At 37.2% G+C, this 12,939-nt stretch overlaps 1 protein-coding gene and 1 pseudogene across 1 annotated transcript; both read left to right on the plus strand.

The window, feature by feature from the left end:
* Nucleotides 1–2,015: 2,015 nt before the first annotated feature.
* LOC122038673 (transcription factor bHLH68-like) lies at nt 2,016–3,866 on the plus strand. The gene is made up of 7 exons (XM_042598542.1): nt 2,016–2,324; nt 2,393–2,669; nt 2,768–2,845; nt 2,971–3,036; nt 3,134–3,199; nt 3,324–3,380; nt 3,477–3,866. Exons 1-7 carry the CDS (start codon nt 2,107–2,109, stop codon nt 3,582–3,584), a joined length of 870 nt encoding a protein of 289 aa, XP_042454476.1. The 5' UTR covers nt 2,016–2,106; the 3' UTR covers nt 3,585–3,866.
* Nucleotides 3,867–5,382: 1,516 nt separating this feature from the next.
* On the plus strand, nt 5,383–12,325 carry LOC122038674 (annotated as a pseudogene).
* The last annotated feature ends 614 nt before the right edge of the window (nt 12,326–12,939 follow it).

The raw sequence follows: 12,939 nt of genomic DNA on the forward strand, positions 1-12,939 counted from the left end.
TCAAACAAAGGCATTATACCAGGTTTTCTTAAGAAATTAGTGTTCCTTTCATAGATCTCATCCGAGAGCAATTATTATGAAGAGGCTATGATGGTCCAGTGGCGAACTAAACTTTTGTAATCTCTGAAACACTTAGCAAGAGGTTATAATAGGAGCCAAGATAGATCTCGGCACAGTCACTACGACGTTCGAGTTAGAAGTCACTACAACACTCAAGTTAAAAATAAGTTAGTTGACGAAGAACCTCAAAAAGTAAAAATTTAAGATGCATAATGTGTGTATACCTGTATCCACATAAGCGGGCTACTCTTTATACCTTCCCCCAAAAGGCATAAATCCCATGTTCAAGGCCTCTACTCCTTTATCCCTATCTTCATCCCCAATCACTCCACATCTTTTGTTATTCCGTATCTTCCGCTTATCACAATACCCATGTGGCAAAAGACGATTCGTTCGCCCCAACGCCTCCGTCAATCCGTCCCTAGGTTAACACGGAGGAGGTAAATCACGGATGACTACTAGCCATTAGTGCAAATGGCTAAGACATGAGGGAGGTTATGATCGGTCACGTCGAGTTTCGACCCCAAGACCTCATGTGACAACTCTCCATGTCTTAACCATTACACCGCCCCGAGGGGACACTTTCTATGATTAGAGGAGGCTAATGATCACATTAATTCGGAGGTATATGTTTGGGCCGAGTTGAGGAAGTCGGGTGTGATTGAATTGAAGGAGTTGAGCTGAGAGAGTCGAGTGTAGTCGAGCTAGTCAAGTTGAGAGATTTGAGCGTGATCTAGCTGAAGGAGTCAAATCCCTCTCAAATTAAACTTATCCTAACATATTAGGGCATGATCTTGACCTACCACACATGCATATTAGTGCTCCGCTTGCCCCCGCGGGCTTGATCAACCGGTTAAGGCGTGACATCCTTGCACAATGAGTCATAGGGTCGAAGGTCCACGGACGCGCACTGGATGAATAATCTGGGCCGGCTGTGTTAAATTCCGGAGACACCACGCTTTACCCGGGCCAGCATTCACCGCTGATTTACCTCCTCCTAGGATCCCTGTGGGGCCAGGCCTAGGGGGCCGCTGGGCGGCTGGACCCGCCTTTTGCACAATATTAGTGCTCCGCTTGACCCGTGTTAGATCCGTCTTGACCCGAGCCGATCTTCTTTTTCTCCTAAATTTACAATCCATCTTGACTTTTGATCGACCTGATGATGCCACGTGTAAGTTACTTATCGCCGCAGCATCATATATATTTTTTAAATATTTCAACAATATTTTTCCTTTAATTTGGGTCAAAAGCATCTTTGCTAAGTCGATCAGAGATGTTAAATCTTGCACAGCACTTTTCAGGTTCATTCGATTCCCCAGCAATCACTTTGCAACTCACAAAAAATCTCTGATCGATCGGAACTCTCACGGTTCACCAAAACAAAGAAGGCACAGAGACGAGGCGGCACAACATGTGGAGAAAGGAAGGAATATTTGCATGGCAAGATGAAGACAATGGCAAGCAGAATGAAACTTCCAAGAAAGAGTTAAAGGGAAAAAGATTAAATTACACATGAAAGAGCAGTGCATGGCCCTGGCTATGGACAAGGACAAACTGCTCGGGGGAACCAAACTCGTCGTGACGAACCTTTCCCCCCCTAAACCCGAAAGCCCACCCCCTCGCTCAGGGTTATTCATTATGAGAAGAGACTCGAATCGTTTATGCCCCCGAGGGAATGTTTAAAAGTAAACGCAAATCAAGGGAATTTGCTGGGCACGTACATCATGTAATATGATAATATATATATATGATACCATAGACAAGTTTATATGTTGTTTTGTGGTTGGATCTAGATCCAGGGCATCTTCTTTCTATACACTTGTTTCTTCATGAGACTGTAAGTGTAAATCTATACTTATTGGTCTTTTTCCACACTAAAACGAATTAAAGACCATCCAACTTTCTGTCGTACTCTGTGATAAAGCAAAAGCAAGTGTTAAAAGGGAAAGGAGAATTTATGTTTTTAGTAATTTAGAGAGAGTTGATCCAGTTAAATAAAATACTTCCACTTTATATACACTGAGATACATTCGTCTTCACTTGCCCATGCTTTCTGGTGGTCAGAAGGAGATTAAGGTTGTAGAGATGAATAGAGGATTGCTTCATCAAAGTCCTCTAGTCCAAATCATGGGGGGAAGTCCTATGATGATGAGGCCGCCTATTGAGCAAAGCTATTGCTCCCTTCCTCCGTCATCTTCTTCGACCACTATGACTCCTTGCCATGATAGCCAATTTCCTCTACTCTCGTGGAGCCAACTTTTGCTGTAGCTCTCTAAATCTCTTATCTCTTGTTATTTTTCTAACACATATTTGATGGAGTTGATTGCTGCAGGGGAGGATCGTATGCTGGTGAAGATGAGAAGCATGATGCTAAAATTATAGAGAGCTGTTGGGAAAATCAGATTGCGGACGCAAGCACAGGTGCTAAGCATGAATCCTGTGGAAGTGGGTACATGATCCAGAGCCCCAGGAGCAGTGAAGTGATCGTCCAAGCGTCTAGGTGTTCATGGAGTCATCAAGTTTTGACTCCTCCCGTCTCCTCCACCACTGTGCGCAGCAACCTGTTGGAGTTCTCAAACACTATTAAACCAGCTGATAGCTCACCTGAGGTAGGAAGATCGAAGTGTTAGAAAATTCTAAGAAGATTTTTAAAACAATATTATTTGTCTGTTACTTTTCTAATAGTTTGAGATTCTCCATTCTCAAGTGCAACAGCACAGCGACTGGTGGAGCTCTCAAGAGGGCTAAGATTCAAGGCTCCTTCGCAGCTCATTCCACGTTGAAGGTTCCCTTCTATAAAACATCATGGTTGATATCAAAATGTGCAGCTTAATTAGCAACTCCAGTGGAAATATGAAGCTTTTTGCTAATTAGCTGCGCACAACAAGCTGATTTCTTTTTTAATTGTAGGTGAGGAAGGAAAAATTGGGAGACAGAATAACTGCACTTCATCAGATTGTTTCCCCTTTTGGGAAGGTATTGGATACTTTCCTTTCCTATGTATTTTTCAGTCTAACTCTGCTTGCTCATGAAATTGGGACTCTCACACTGTTGGTTTTGATGAATTTTACAGACTGATACTGCCTCTGTGTTGCAAGAAGCAATTGGCTACATCAGGTTCTTACAGAGTCAAATTGAGGTATAGTTCATCTCTGATCTCTCTCAAAATAAATAAATGGCACTTGAAAAAACTGAAACATTCTTTGTATTCTTCAGTAACTCTTCTCACTACGCTTACCCTATCCTTTGTATATTCTTTGTAGGCTCTGACCACACCATACTTGAGCAGCACTTCAGGGAACATGAAGCAACCTCCCACTGTGAGTGTTATTTCACATTTTCACTCTCAATCCTCATTCTCACCGAGAAGATGTTCATTTGTATTAATTGGCTAGCTGTTTTTGTCATTGCATCAGGAGAGCACTGTTGAGGACCTGAGGAGTAGAGGACTTTGCCTCATGCCGATCTCCTTCATCTTGCACGTAGGAAGAGATTTCGAGGGAAGCTATCTGGGGAGTTTCTAATTTACAGATACATGAGTGGCAGGTTCTGAGCATTGTTGAAGCTTCTGCAGTTCTTGCTGCATGCACAGTATCATTAGCAGTCACTCTGAATGAAGATTGATTGCTCCTGATAGTATGCATCATGTTGGACGTGAGATGCCGAAGCTCCAACCCTGCTAAGAACGTTGATATTGATCCCCTTGAGAACGTTGTTATTGTATATCATAGTACTTTGTGTGATCTCAATTCAATTACTCAGTGTGATCCGTGTGTTGTTTGCTATATATATATAGTTAGAGTGAAGATGGTGGCCTTTTGGGTTCCTAGAAGTAATGATAAGAGCTTGCAGAGAATTTTTACTACGCTTTGTTTCCTTCCATCTCATGGGGAAGAAATGGAGGGAGGAAATTAAAGAAAGTAGCTGAGAAAAATTTTCTCAGCTTCTTCAAATATTTATATTTATGTATATTTATTTAATAGTGTTAATTAATATACATTGTATGATATGAAATTTTATAGAATCTAAAGGATGGAGGATAGGCTACGGTGGAGCGGAAGAGTTTGTATAGTCACGATTCAATTCTTAGCTATAGTGTATTGTAGAGTATTTTTGTTGGACTATTGGATCATTCATTGTGAGTACTTCTAAATTTATCTTGATGGTTGATAGAAAATTTTCATGGATCGAATCGGTTATTTCTAGCTAGGATTAGTGGACTCGAAGAACTAGATATATGATGCTAGCTAAAAAAGATGGAAGATATTCCTTGACATGATGCAACGGTAAGGCGAACGAATGATTCACATATTATCATGATTTGATTCTAAGTTGGGGCATGCACATCCTCTATTTATGGTGGAATGACTATGCAATGTAGTGTTGTGTCTTGTAAACCTAGATGGGATTAGGAGGACCACATCTAGAGGAATGGTTGTCTGTATACCACAATATCTTGTAAACCTAATTAGTAAGGGATGGGCTACCTATAATGAAGGACGAACTATGAAGGTTGATTGCCTTAGGAGGACTAGGAGGAGCAGCTACCTGTAAAACACAGTATCTTACCCCAGGTGAGGGATGTGCAACTTACAGTGGTAGATAAACTATAAATGTTAGTTATCAATTTACTATTGCGAGTGTTTTTGAGATTTATCTTTCATGATCCATGGAAAATTTTTATGGATCAGGTTGATCACTTCTAGAAATAATCAATTTGAAGTATTAAATATCTAGATTATAAATAAATAATTAAAAAAATAAAGCATGGAAGATGATTTAAATGGCTGATTAATTAATATATAAGTAAGTAATAGATGTAGAATCACAAGGATTCGAAATAAGATTAAATAGTTTTTTAATAATTATATTGATATTAGCATTTGTTATAAAATATTATTTATTTATTTATATTGCTGTTTAAATGTACATATTATTATTTATTAATATATATAAGTTAAGGATAATAAAAATTGTTTTAAAAATCCAAAAATTAAATAAAGCTTTTAGTGAGATTAGATTTCGTGGTTTAATTCGTTTCTGAGTGAGTCTTGTTGTGGATTTCGTCTCATAATTTTATATCGGATATTGTGTGATAAAAAGATGATTATCTTTGTCATTCTAAAGAGTTAAATCATTAATGATTAATAGAAATGAGTATAAATGATAAGATATAAAAAACAGATATGACCAGACACATTAAATTTTAACCTTAAAATCTCATAAATTAGTCATGTCTCAATGGCACCGCCCTAGAAGGACATATCGGATCCTATTACGATTGTAGCCGAATCTGATTAAGTTTATCGAATTGTGTCAATAGCCGTGACCAGTAGACTCTTTATGATCTTCCCGTTTCCTTCTCGGCCCCCGTTTTAAAAGGTTCGCTTCGGGAAGCGATGCTGTTTATTCCGACGCCCATGGACGCTCCGGTGAAGAGGAAATTGCTAGAAGAAGAGTTCGACGAGAAGGCGGAGGCTGTCAAGAGGCAGCGGATCCAAGATGGAGAGGACGAAGAAGGAGACGGCGGGGCTCTCCCTGGCCTTGCTGTCTATAAGCACATCGATAGCGAGGAGGTCATGGCCAGGAGAGAGAAGTGGAATGGTCGGGATAATGAAGGATATGATCTGGGGAACGGTCGCGGTGTGACTAATGAGAATGGAGGTGGTCGAGTAGTATGGGGCGGAGGAGACGACGAAGAGGAAGAGGAGCATCAGAAGGATGGTAGTCGGTTTATGGAACCGGTGAGACGTCAACGCCAGGTGGAGCGTCGGAGGGACTGCCCCTATCTCGATACAGTCAATCGCCAGGTTATCTTTCAGCTGGTTCTTCTATAGACCACATTTTGCACATTCCGTTATATGTTTATAGAGCTACAAAACTTTTTACGCTAGAGTGATTAGATTAAAATCCAAAAACAGATTATGCATTTTTTACTTAAGAGGGATGAATACGAATCATTTTCTTTTGGGTCTAGCTCTTCTTCTGAGTTTGTGATGGAAGACCAGTGCAGATACACAATGGAATTTTTGTTATTTCATAAAAAATGACTATAGAGACTGACTGTATTGAGTTTGCAATCAACTAGGGATGTAGATTCGATGATCTTTCCTCGTTTAGTGCACTAGAAAGTTATCAACAATAACTTACAAATACTATCTTGTGACACACAAGGAGATGGGTGATTGTTAACATAACTTTTCATTAATCGCTACGTGCATGAGTGGCTTTTGGATGATTCAATTTACTCATCTTTATTTGTTGCCTTTGCGCACATCCATATCATCTCAACCTATTTTTCTCATTTTATTATTTACTGGAGCTACAACTCCAAACATATATCTTAGCATTCTCATTTTTGTTATGTTAAATTATGTTTCTTGTTAACAATCCAATTCCCAACTTTGTTAAGTTTGATTTCTTGTGTTAGCCCAAGGGGCACAAAAAATCACAGAAGATTGTACTAGCTCCTCATCATTTCAACCTCATTCTTTATACTATTAATGCCATCTTCATTAACATCTTCTTGTCAAATGCGTCTACATCCTTTATTACATAAAGTTTATGTTCATTCTATAAAACCGCAGTTAGACCTGCTATGTTATATGGAGCTGAATATTGAGCTATGATTCTAGCACATGAGTAGAAGATGAGAGTTGCAGAGATGAGGATATTAAGGTGGATGTGTGGACATACGAGGATGTAAAAAATGAGAGCATTAGAGAGAAAGTTGGAGTTGCATCTATTGAGGAAAAACTCCGAGAGACACATTTACAGACATGTACGTAGACAACCAATAAATGCTCCAGTTGGGCGATGTGAAATTATGACAAATACGCATATCAAACGGGGAAGAAGAAGACTAAAAAAGACTTGGTTAGCAATAGTAAAATAAGATAAAATTAATTTAAGTATAGACGATTATATAGTAGGAGATAGAGCTCAATGGCATAAAAGGATCCATATTGCCGACCCCACCTAGTGGGATAAGGCTTGGTGGTTTTTGTTGTTGTTATTCTACATAAAATTTATGCCCATCCATCTTAGCTATCCCCTTGTTTTCTTATCAATGAAATTATATTCCAAAATTTTAATTTTGTTATATCTAACTTAAAATATTTCATTTTTAGATTTTTTTCTCCACAGTTAACGCTTCAAATTTAATTTATTTACACTCATCAATTAGACATATTTTATCTGCAAATGACATGCCATCTTGAATATGGTGTGCAAGTTCAATTAGGACTAACTTAAACTAAGAGATAACTCCTGATGTGAGCTTATAAGAAAATTGTTTGAGACACTCAATAGCTCTTGCGCTTGTAGATACCTTATTGTATATATTCTTTATCAAGTTAATTTAATTAGGAAAAATTTAAGTTTCCAGACTCAACTACTGACCCCAAATGCTCAAATCCAAACTATACTAGTTCACCGATCAAGTTTATATGCACTCTTCATTAGCAAACAACTCCCCCTGCCGACTAGAGGGTCTTAATTTCTGAGGCAAAGAGATTAGAATTAAGCAACAATGTCAAAAATAGTTTTGATCAGATTTTGGCTTATGCACATACCTTTATCTTTTCCCTGTTCACCTGACCTTTTTTTTTGACTTCTTGATTTAGTCAGACTTACTAATCGAGTTTGCATAATGAGAGAAGATAGAGGAAAGAGAAAATAAAAACAAGACTAGACCTCAAGTAAAAGAAGAAGGATATATGGAATTAAGTTGAGCCCAAATCTGCTATCCGTGGATGGATCAAATAGGAGAGAAGAGAAGACTCATGGAGATTCATTTTCTTTATTGCACTCTTTTAATCTTTGTTATTTACTTATTGTAGGTTTTGGACTTTGACTTTGAGAAGTTTTGTTCCATCTCTCTCGAACTTAAATGTATATGCATGCTTGGTTTGTGGAAAGTACTACCAAGGATGAGGCTTGAACTCTCATGCATATACACACAGTCTTGAAGTAGGTCACCATGTATACATCAATCTCCAAACCGAGAAAATTTTCTGCCTTCCTGATGGATATGAAATCGACGATTCATCACTTGATGATATTCGGCATGTTTTAAATCCAAGGTAATGTGGTATTATATCCAGTTTTTCTACTCTTCCTCTGGTGTAAGTTGTAACAAGACAAAGTATGTTCAATATACTTAATCTTTATTTATTTCAGAATGATTGGCATGCCTCATCTTTCGGTATTGTTCGAGTAAGTAGTTACGCTATAGTTTTCATACACTGGAGTTGGAACCAGAACACTCAAGGTAGAAGTATATATGACTAACTAATGGTGAGGAAACACCTTCTCGTTGTAGGTCAATTCTTTTCTTTATTTCTTTTTCTGTGAGTGTGTCATTTTTTTCTTGGTTTTATGATGACTGAAAATAGCAGTTAGTAGTGTCAGAACAATTTTTCTAGGAACATAATACATATGTTATGGCTTATATTACGGTTAGGCAAAAGGCCCATTGGACATTTGGTCACCTTGGCAAAGTGATCTTCGTTCTTGTAGTTAACATGAGAATGAGAAATGTCAATCCACATGAAACAGGACTTCCCATGATAGGATATTTCTCCCAGATAAGTTTTTTCCCAAGGTAAATTGGCGATTCATACAATTTTTTTATATCCATTGGGAATGCTTTGTAACATAACCAAGAAATTTCAGAAACAATAGATACCAATGTGCCACTGGCCGAGAATTGTTATTAATTTGACAAAAGGGGATATGATTTGTATAACCGAAGCATTCAAATGTAGTTCTTCATAGTTCTCTGATTTGTTTGATGCTTATGATAACTTTATTATATTGTTTCTGTCAATTTTGTCTTTTTCTCATTCAGAATGAAAGCTTTTTTACTCGGACCAACTTCACACTTGTTTTATTCAGGTTTTCTAGGGAACAAGTTCTGCATCTGGATGAAAACAGACAATGGTCAAGAGCACAGGATGGTTCTAACCATCTACCTGGAATGGTATGTTCCACCTGCCTACATGCTTTATGGCTGATACAAGCTTTTCTGAAAATATGTTTTTAATTATGTAATAGACTAGTTCTTCTGCTAGTTACTTGATACCTTTTGAGTTGAATGGAATAGATAAACTGAAAGAGTCTTCAATAGAGTTAGTCAATAAATATATGTCTAGCTTGTATGTTACCATGAGGGAATTCTGGGGATTTTATATTCTTGATTGACAATGACTATCATTCGTGCTAATTACTAGGTTTCTTTTTCTTTTGCTGGATGATGTATACATTCCACGGAAAAATAGTTTGTAATATTGACTCTTCTGCTGTTCAATTATTCTCTTTTCTTGAGAATTATTTTGTTTGCTATCTTGAACTTGAGAATTTTTTCCCTTGTTATTAGGTGGGTCTCAACAATATTAAGGACACTGATTATGTCAACGTCACAATTCAGTCCTTGATGAGAGTGACTCCCCTGAGGAACATTTTCCTAATCCCTGAAAAATATAAGCACAGCAAATCTCCACTTGTTCATCGCTTTGGAGAACTTACACGAAAAGTTTGGCATGCAAGGAACTTTAAAGGACAGGTTAGTTTCTGATTGACTTGTTTCTTTATGTTATTGCTTTGGTTGGAGCCAGCAATCCATATTGATCATTCCTTTTCAGGTCAGCCCCCATGAATTTCTTCAGGCTGTCATGAAGGCTAGTAACAAGTGATTCCAAATAGTTGTTCAATCAGATCCTGTTGAATTTATGTCCTGGCTATTGAATACACTGCATGCACAACTTAGACACTCAAAGAAAAAGGATCGGAGCATCATTTATGATTGCTTCCAGGTATTTTCCCTTCCACGCTGTTAATCATTTGTATGTTTGACTCCTGTTTTTGATGTTGGTTACTTAGTGTTGCAGGAAGAATTGGAGGTTGTAAAAGAGATCCCAAATAAATCTCTTGTCGACAAACTGGATAATGAAGATGAGAAAAATAAAAATAGTGTTATGGAGGGTGGAGTATCAGATGACAATATTGTTAGGGAAACATCTAAAGTGTCATTCCTAATGCTTGGCGTTGATCTTCCGCCACCTCCCCTGTTTAAGGATGTGATGGAGAAAAACATTATCCGTCAGGTATCAATCCTTTATTCATATATGTGAGAATCTTTTATATTCATATCAGTGATTGCAACTTATTGCCAAGGTTGCAGACCTTCTAACTATGAAACCTAATTCTGTATTTTGAGGAGTGCATATTTTGTTGATTTTTCAGCTTTTTTTTTTCCCCTTTGATGAAGAATGATTATTTGGATGAAAATATCTTCTGTTGTACTATTCTAATTAGCAATGTAGGTCATTGAAATGTTGCAATTAATATATATTTTTTCTACAGCAACTTTTCTATGCATTCATATATATTTTTGCTACTTCCAAGTATAATAGTTTTAATCAGCAAGTTATTCCACATGTTTTTAATATGCACTGCTGGCTTCCATTCTCTTGAACCTAGTTGAGCTTTTGTACAAGACTGAGTAATCTTTATGGTAAATCTATTAAGTTTTATGTCTTTCCTAGATCTAGTATTTCATTTTATGCTAGACTTGGTTAGTAAGTGAATCCTTTTTGGTTCTTTTCCCCTGTTTGTCTCCCCTCTTCCTCTTATTGGGTCAGTTTAGCTACTGAACTCTTGTTGATTCTTTACAAATTTCGGTCGATATTGAGAAAAGAAGACCTAGGATAAGGTTTGGTTGTTATTGTAGTAGTATTGAGAATAGTGGACATGTAGTATAGTCATTATAGACTTTAAATTGGGATAGGTACCCTCTGATTTCTAGGTTGGAATTGTTAGTTCAACAAGATTATTGCAGAAATTTAAATGGAGCTTTCAGTATTCAGTTACAGCAGGCTTTTTTTGCATACCAATACACTGGCAGTTGCAAGAATGGAAGACTTTTGGCTTTGAAATATCTATACTGGCCAATAAAGGAAAACTAATCTGGCATTTGTTTTTTGTAGGTTCCCCTATTCAATATATTGAAAAAGTTTGATGGGGAGACCATCACAGAGATTGTCCGGCCTTGCATTGCTAGGATGAGATATAGGGTCACACAGCTGCCAAAGTATCCCATTCTTCACATGCGTTGATTTACAAGAAATAACTTCTTCATGGAAAAGAACCCTACACTTGGTATCCTAACCCCCTTCAGTTTGAGATATTACCTTTTCAAAACCGATATATGATTGTGGATAATTTTATTGTTCAGTTAACTTCCCTGTGAAGAATCTGGAGTTGAAAGATTACATTCCATTACCTCTGCCAAAGGACAAGAAATTGCGTTCAAAATATGATCTTATTGGTAACATAGTTCACGATGGGAAACCTGGAGAGGGATATTACTGAGTGTTTGTGCAGCGTAAATCAGAAGAGCTCTGGTATGGAAAATTTTAGTCTGTTATCGTGTTTGTTTTTTTTACCTTATGGCTTGCTGAGACTTGTTTCTCTCAGGTATGAGATGCAGGATCTCCATGTCACTGAAACTCTTCCTCAAATGGTTGCTCTATCGGAGGCCTATATGCAAATATATGAGCAGCAAGAATGATGGCCGGATGTGTTCCCCCATGCCCCCCTCTAGGCTTTTACATGTGGAAGAACTTGAAACTATGAATTGGGTGGTTTGCTGCCTCGTTTGGAGGAATCAAAATCATTGCTCTAGTTCTTACAATATCAAATGGTGATTATTCAAGGGAGGTTCTTGTTGTTGGGCAAGAAAAATGGGTCCTTTATGGTGATGTTGATTCATTGAATTTTTGTCATGAAGCTGGTTATAGGCACAATTGGCCCTCCTGGACCCTGAATTATACATTTGTGCTCCAAAATTAGTATGTATCTGTTCATCTCACATTTGCCTCGGGAATATGAATGACTTGTTATGTATCTGGAGCTAATGTGGTGGCTATCGGGTTGCTGTCCTAAACACAAGGATGGTCGAGCTCAAGCTCCAGTGATGTGCACCAACCTCAACTTGATTTTAAAGCTTAGATTATGGCTCCAGTGATGTTGAATTGCGATATTGTAGATGTTAAAAGTAATGTACTTGTATCTTAATTGCAATTTCAAGCCAAAAAAAGGAGTTATGTGAACATAACTACATAAGAATGTGAAGGCACCTAACGATGTATTGATGTGGTAGACCCATGGTAATTGGTGATTTTTTTTCTTTAGAAAAGCGATAAAGTGGGTCAAATGCCCGACCACTTCTCTATCCACTGTATTGCATTGGGTAAGGTAATTAAAGAAAAGATCATTTTCATTTATTTATTTTTATGAAATTCCTTTCTCCTTTTCATTATCTGAGGGAAGACAACAATAGCATTAAACTCATATTTCACTTATAAAATAATTGTCCCTATACTTAGTCTATCTGGGAGAAAACAATTTATTAGCTGAGATAAAAAAAGTGGCAAAAAATTATATAAATAAAAAAAAATTAATAATGCCAATGACAAGTAGAGTTGATTAGTGTATTTATGGGCAATTTACTATATATTAGTTATCCAACTTTGAAAAATAGTTAAAACACCCATCTAATTTTTATATTTTATTAAAACATATCTTTATTTTCTTAAATATCTCCACGACAAAAAAAAAATTGTTAAACAAAATTAGACGGCTAGACTACGGCTTCAAAATTGTGCGTGTGATAAGTAGGGCTGTAAATGAGTCAAACATTTGTGAACCAGTTTGGTGTTCGGCTTGGTAAGAACTTGTTTATGTTCGTTCAATATACATAAGGTTAATTAAACAAACAAGCTTGAACCGCTCATTACAATGTTCATGAACAATGTTTACGAACCATATTTATTAATAAAATTCTTTTCAATATGTTAAATAAACAATAAAATAAAA

Source organism: Zingiber officinale, chromosome 1A (assembly GCF_018446385.1).
Source record: "Zingiber officinale cultivar Zhangliang chromosome 1A, Zo_v1.1, whole genome shotgun sequence".
Taxonomy (NCBI): Eukaryota; Viridiplantae; Streptophyta; class Magnoliopsida; order Zingiberales; family Zingiberaceae; genus Zingiber; species Zingiber officinale.

Bases quoted from the DNA above. Each gene is read 5' to 3' on its own strand.
- LOC122038673 (XM_042598542.1), top strand. From the start codon at position 2,107: ATGCTTTCTGGTGGTCAGAAGGAGATTAAGGTTGTAGAGATGAATAGA. The intron at 2,846-2,970 runs GTTCCCTTCTAT...TTTTAATTGTAG, and splicing joins CAGCTCATTCCACGTTGAAG to GTGAGGAAGGAAAAATTGGG. The intron at 3,200-3,323 runs GTATAGTTCATC...TATTCTTTGTAG, and splicing joins TCTTACAGAGTCAAATTGAG to GCTCTGACCACACCATACTT.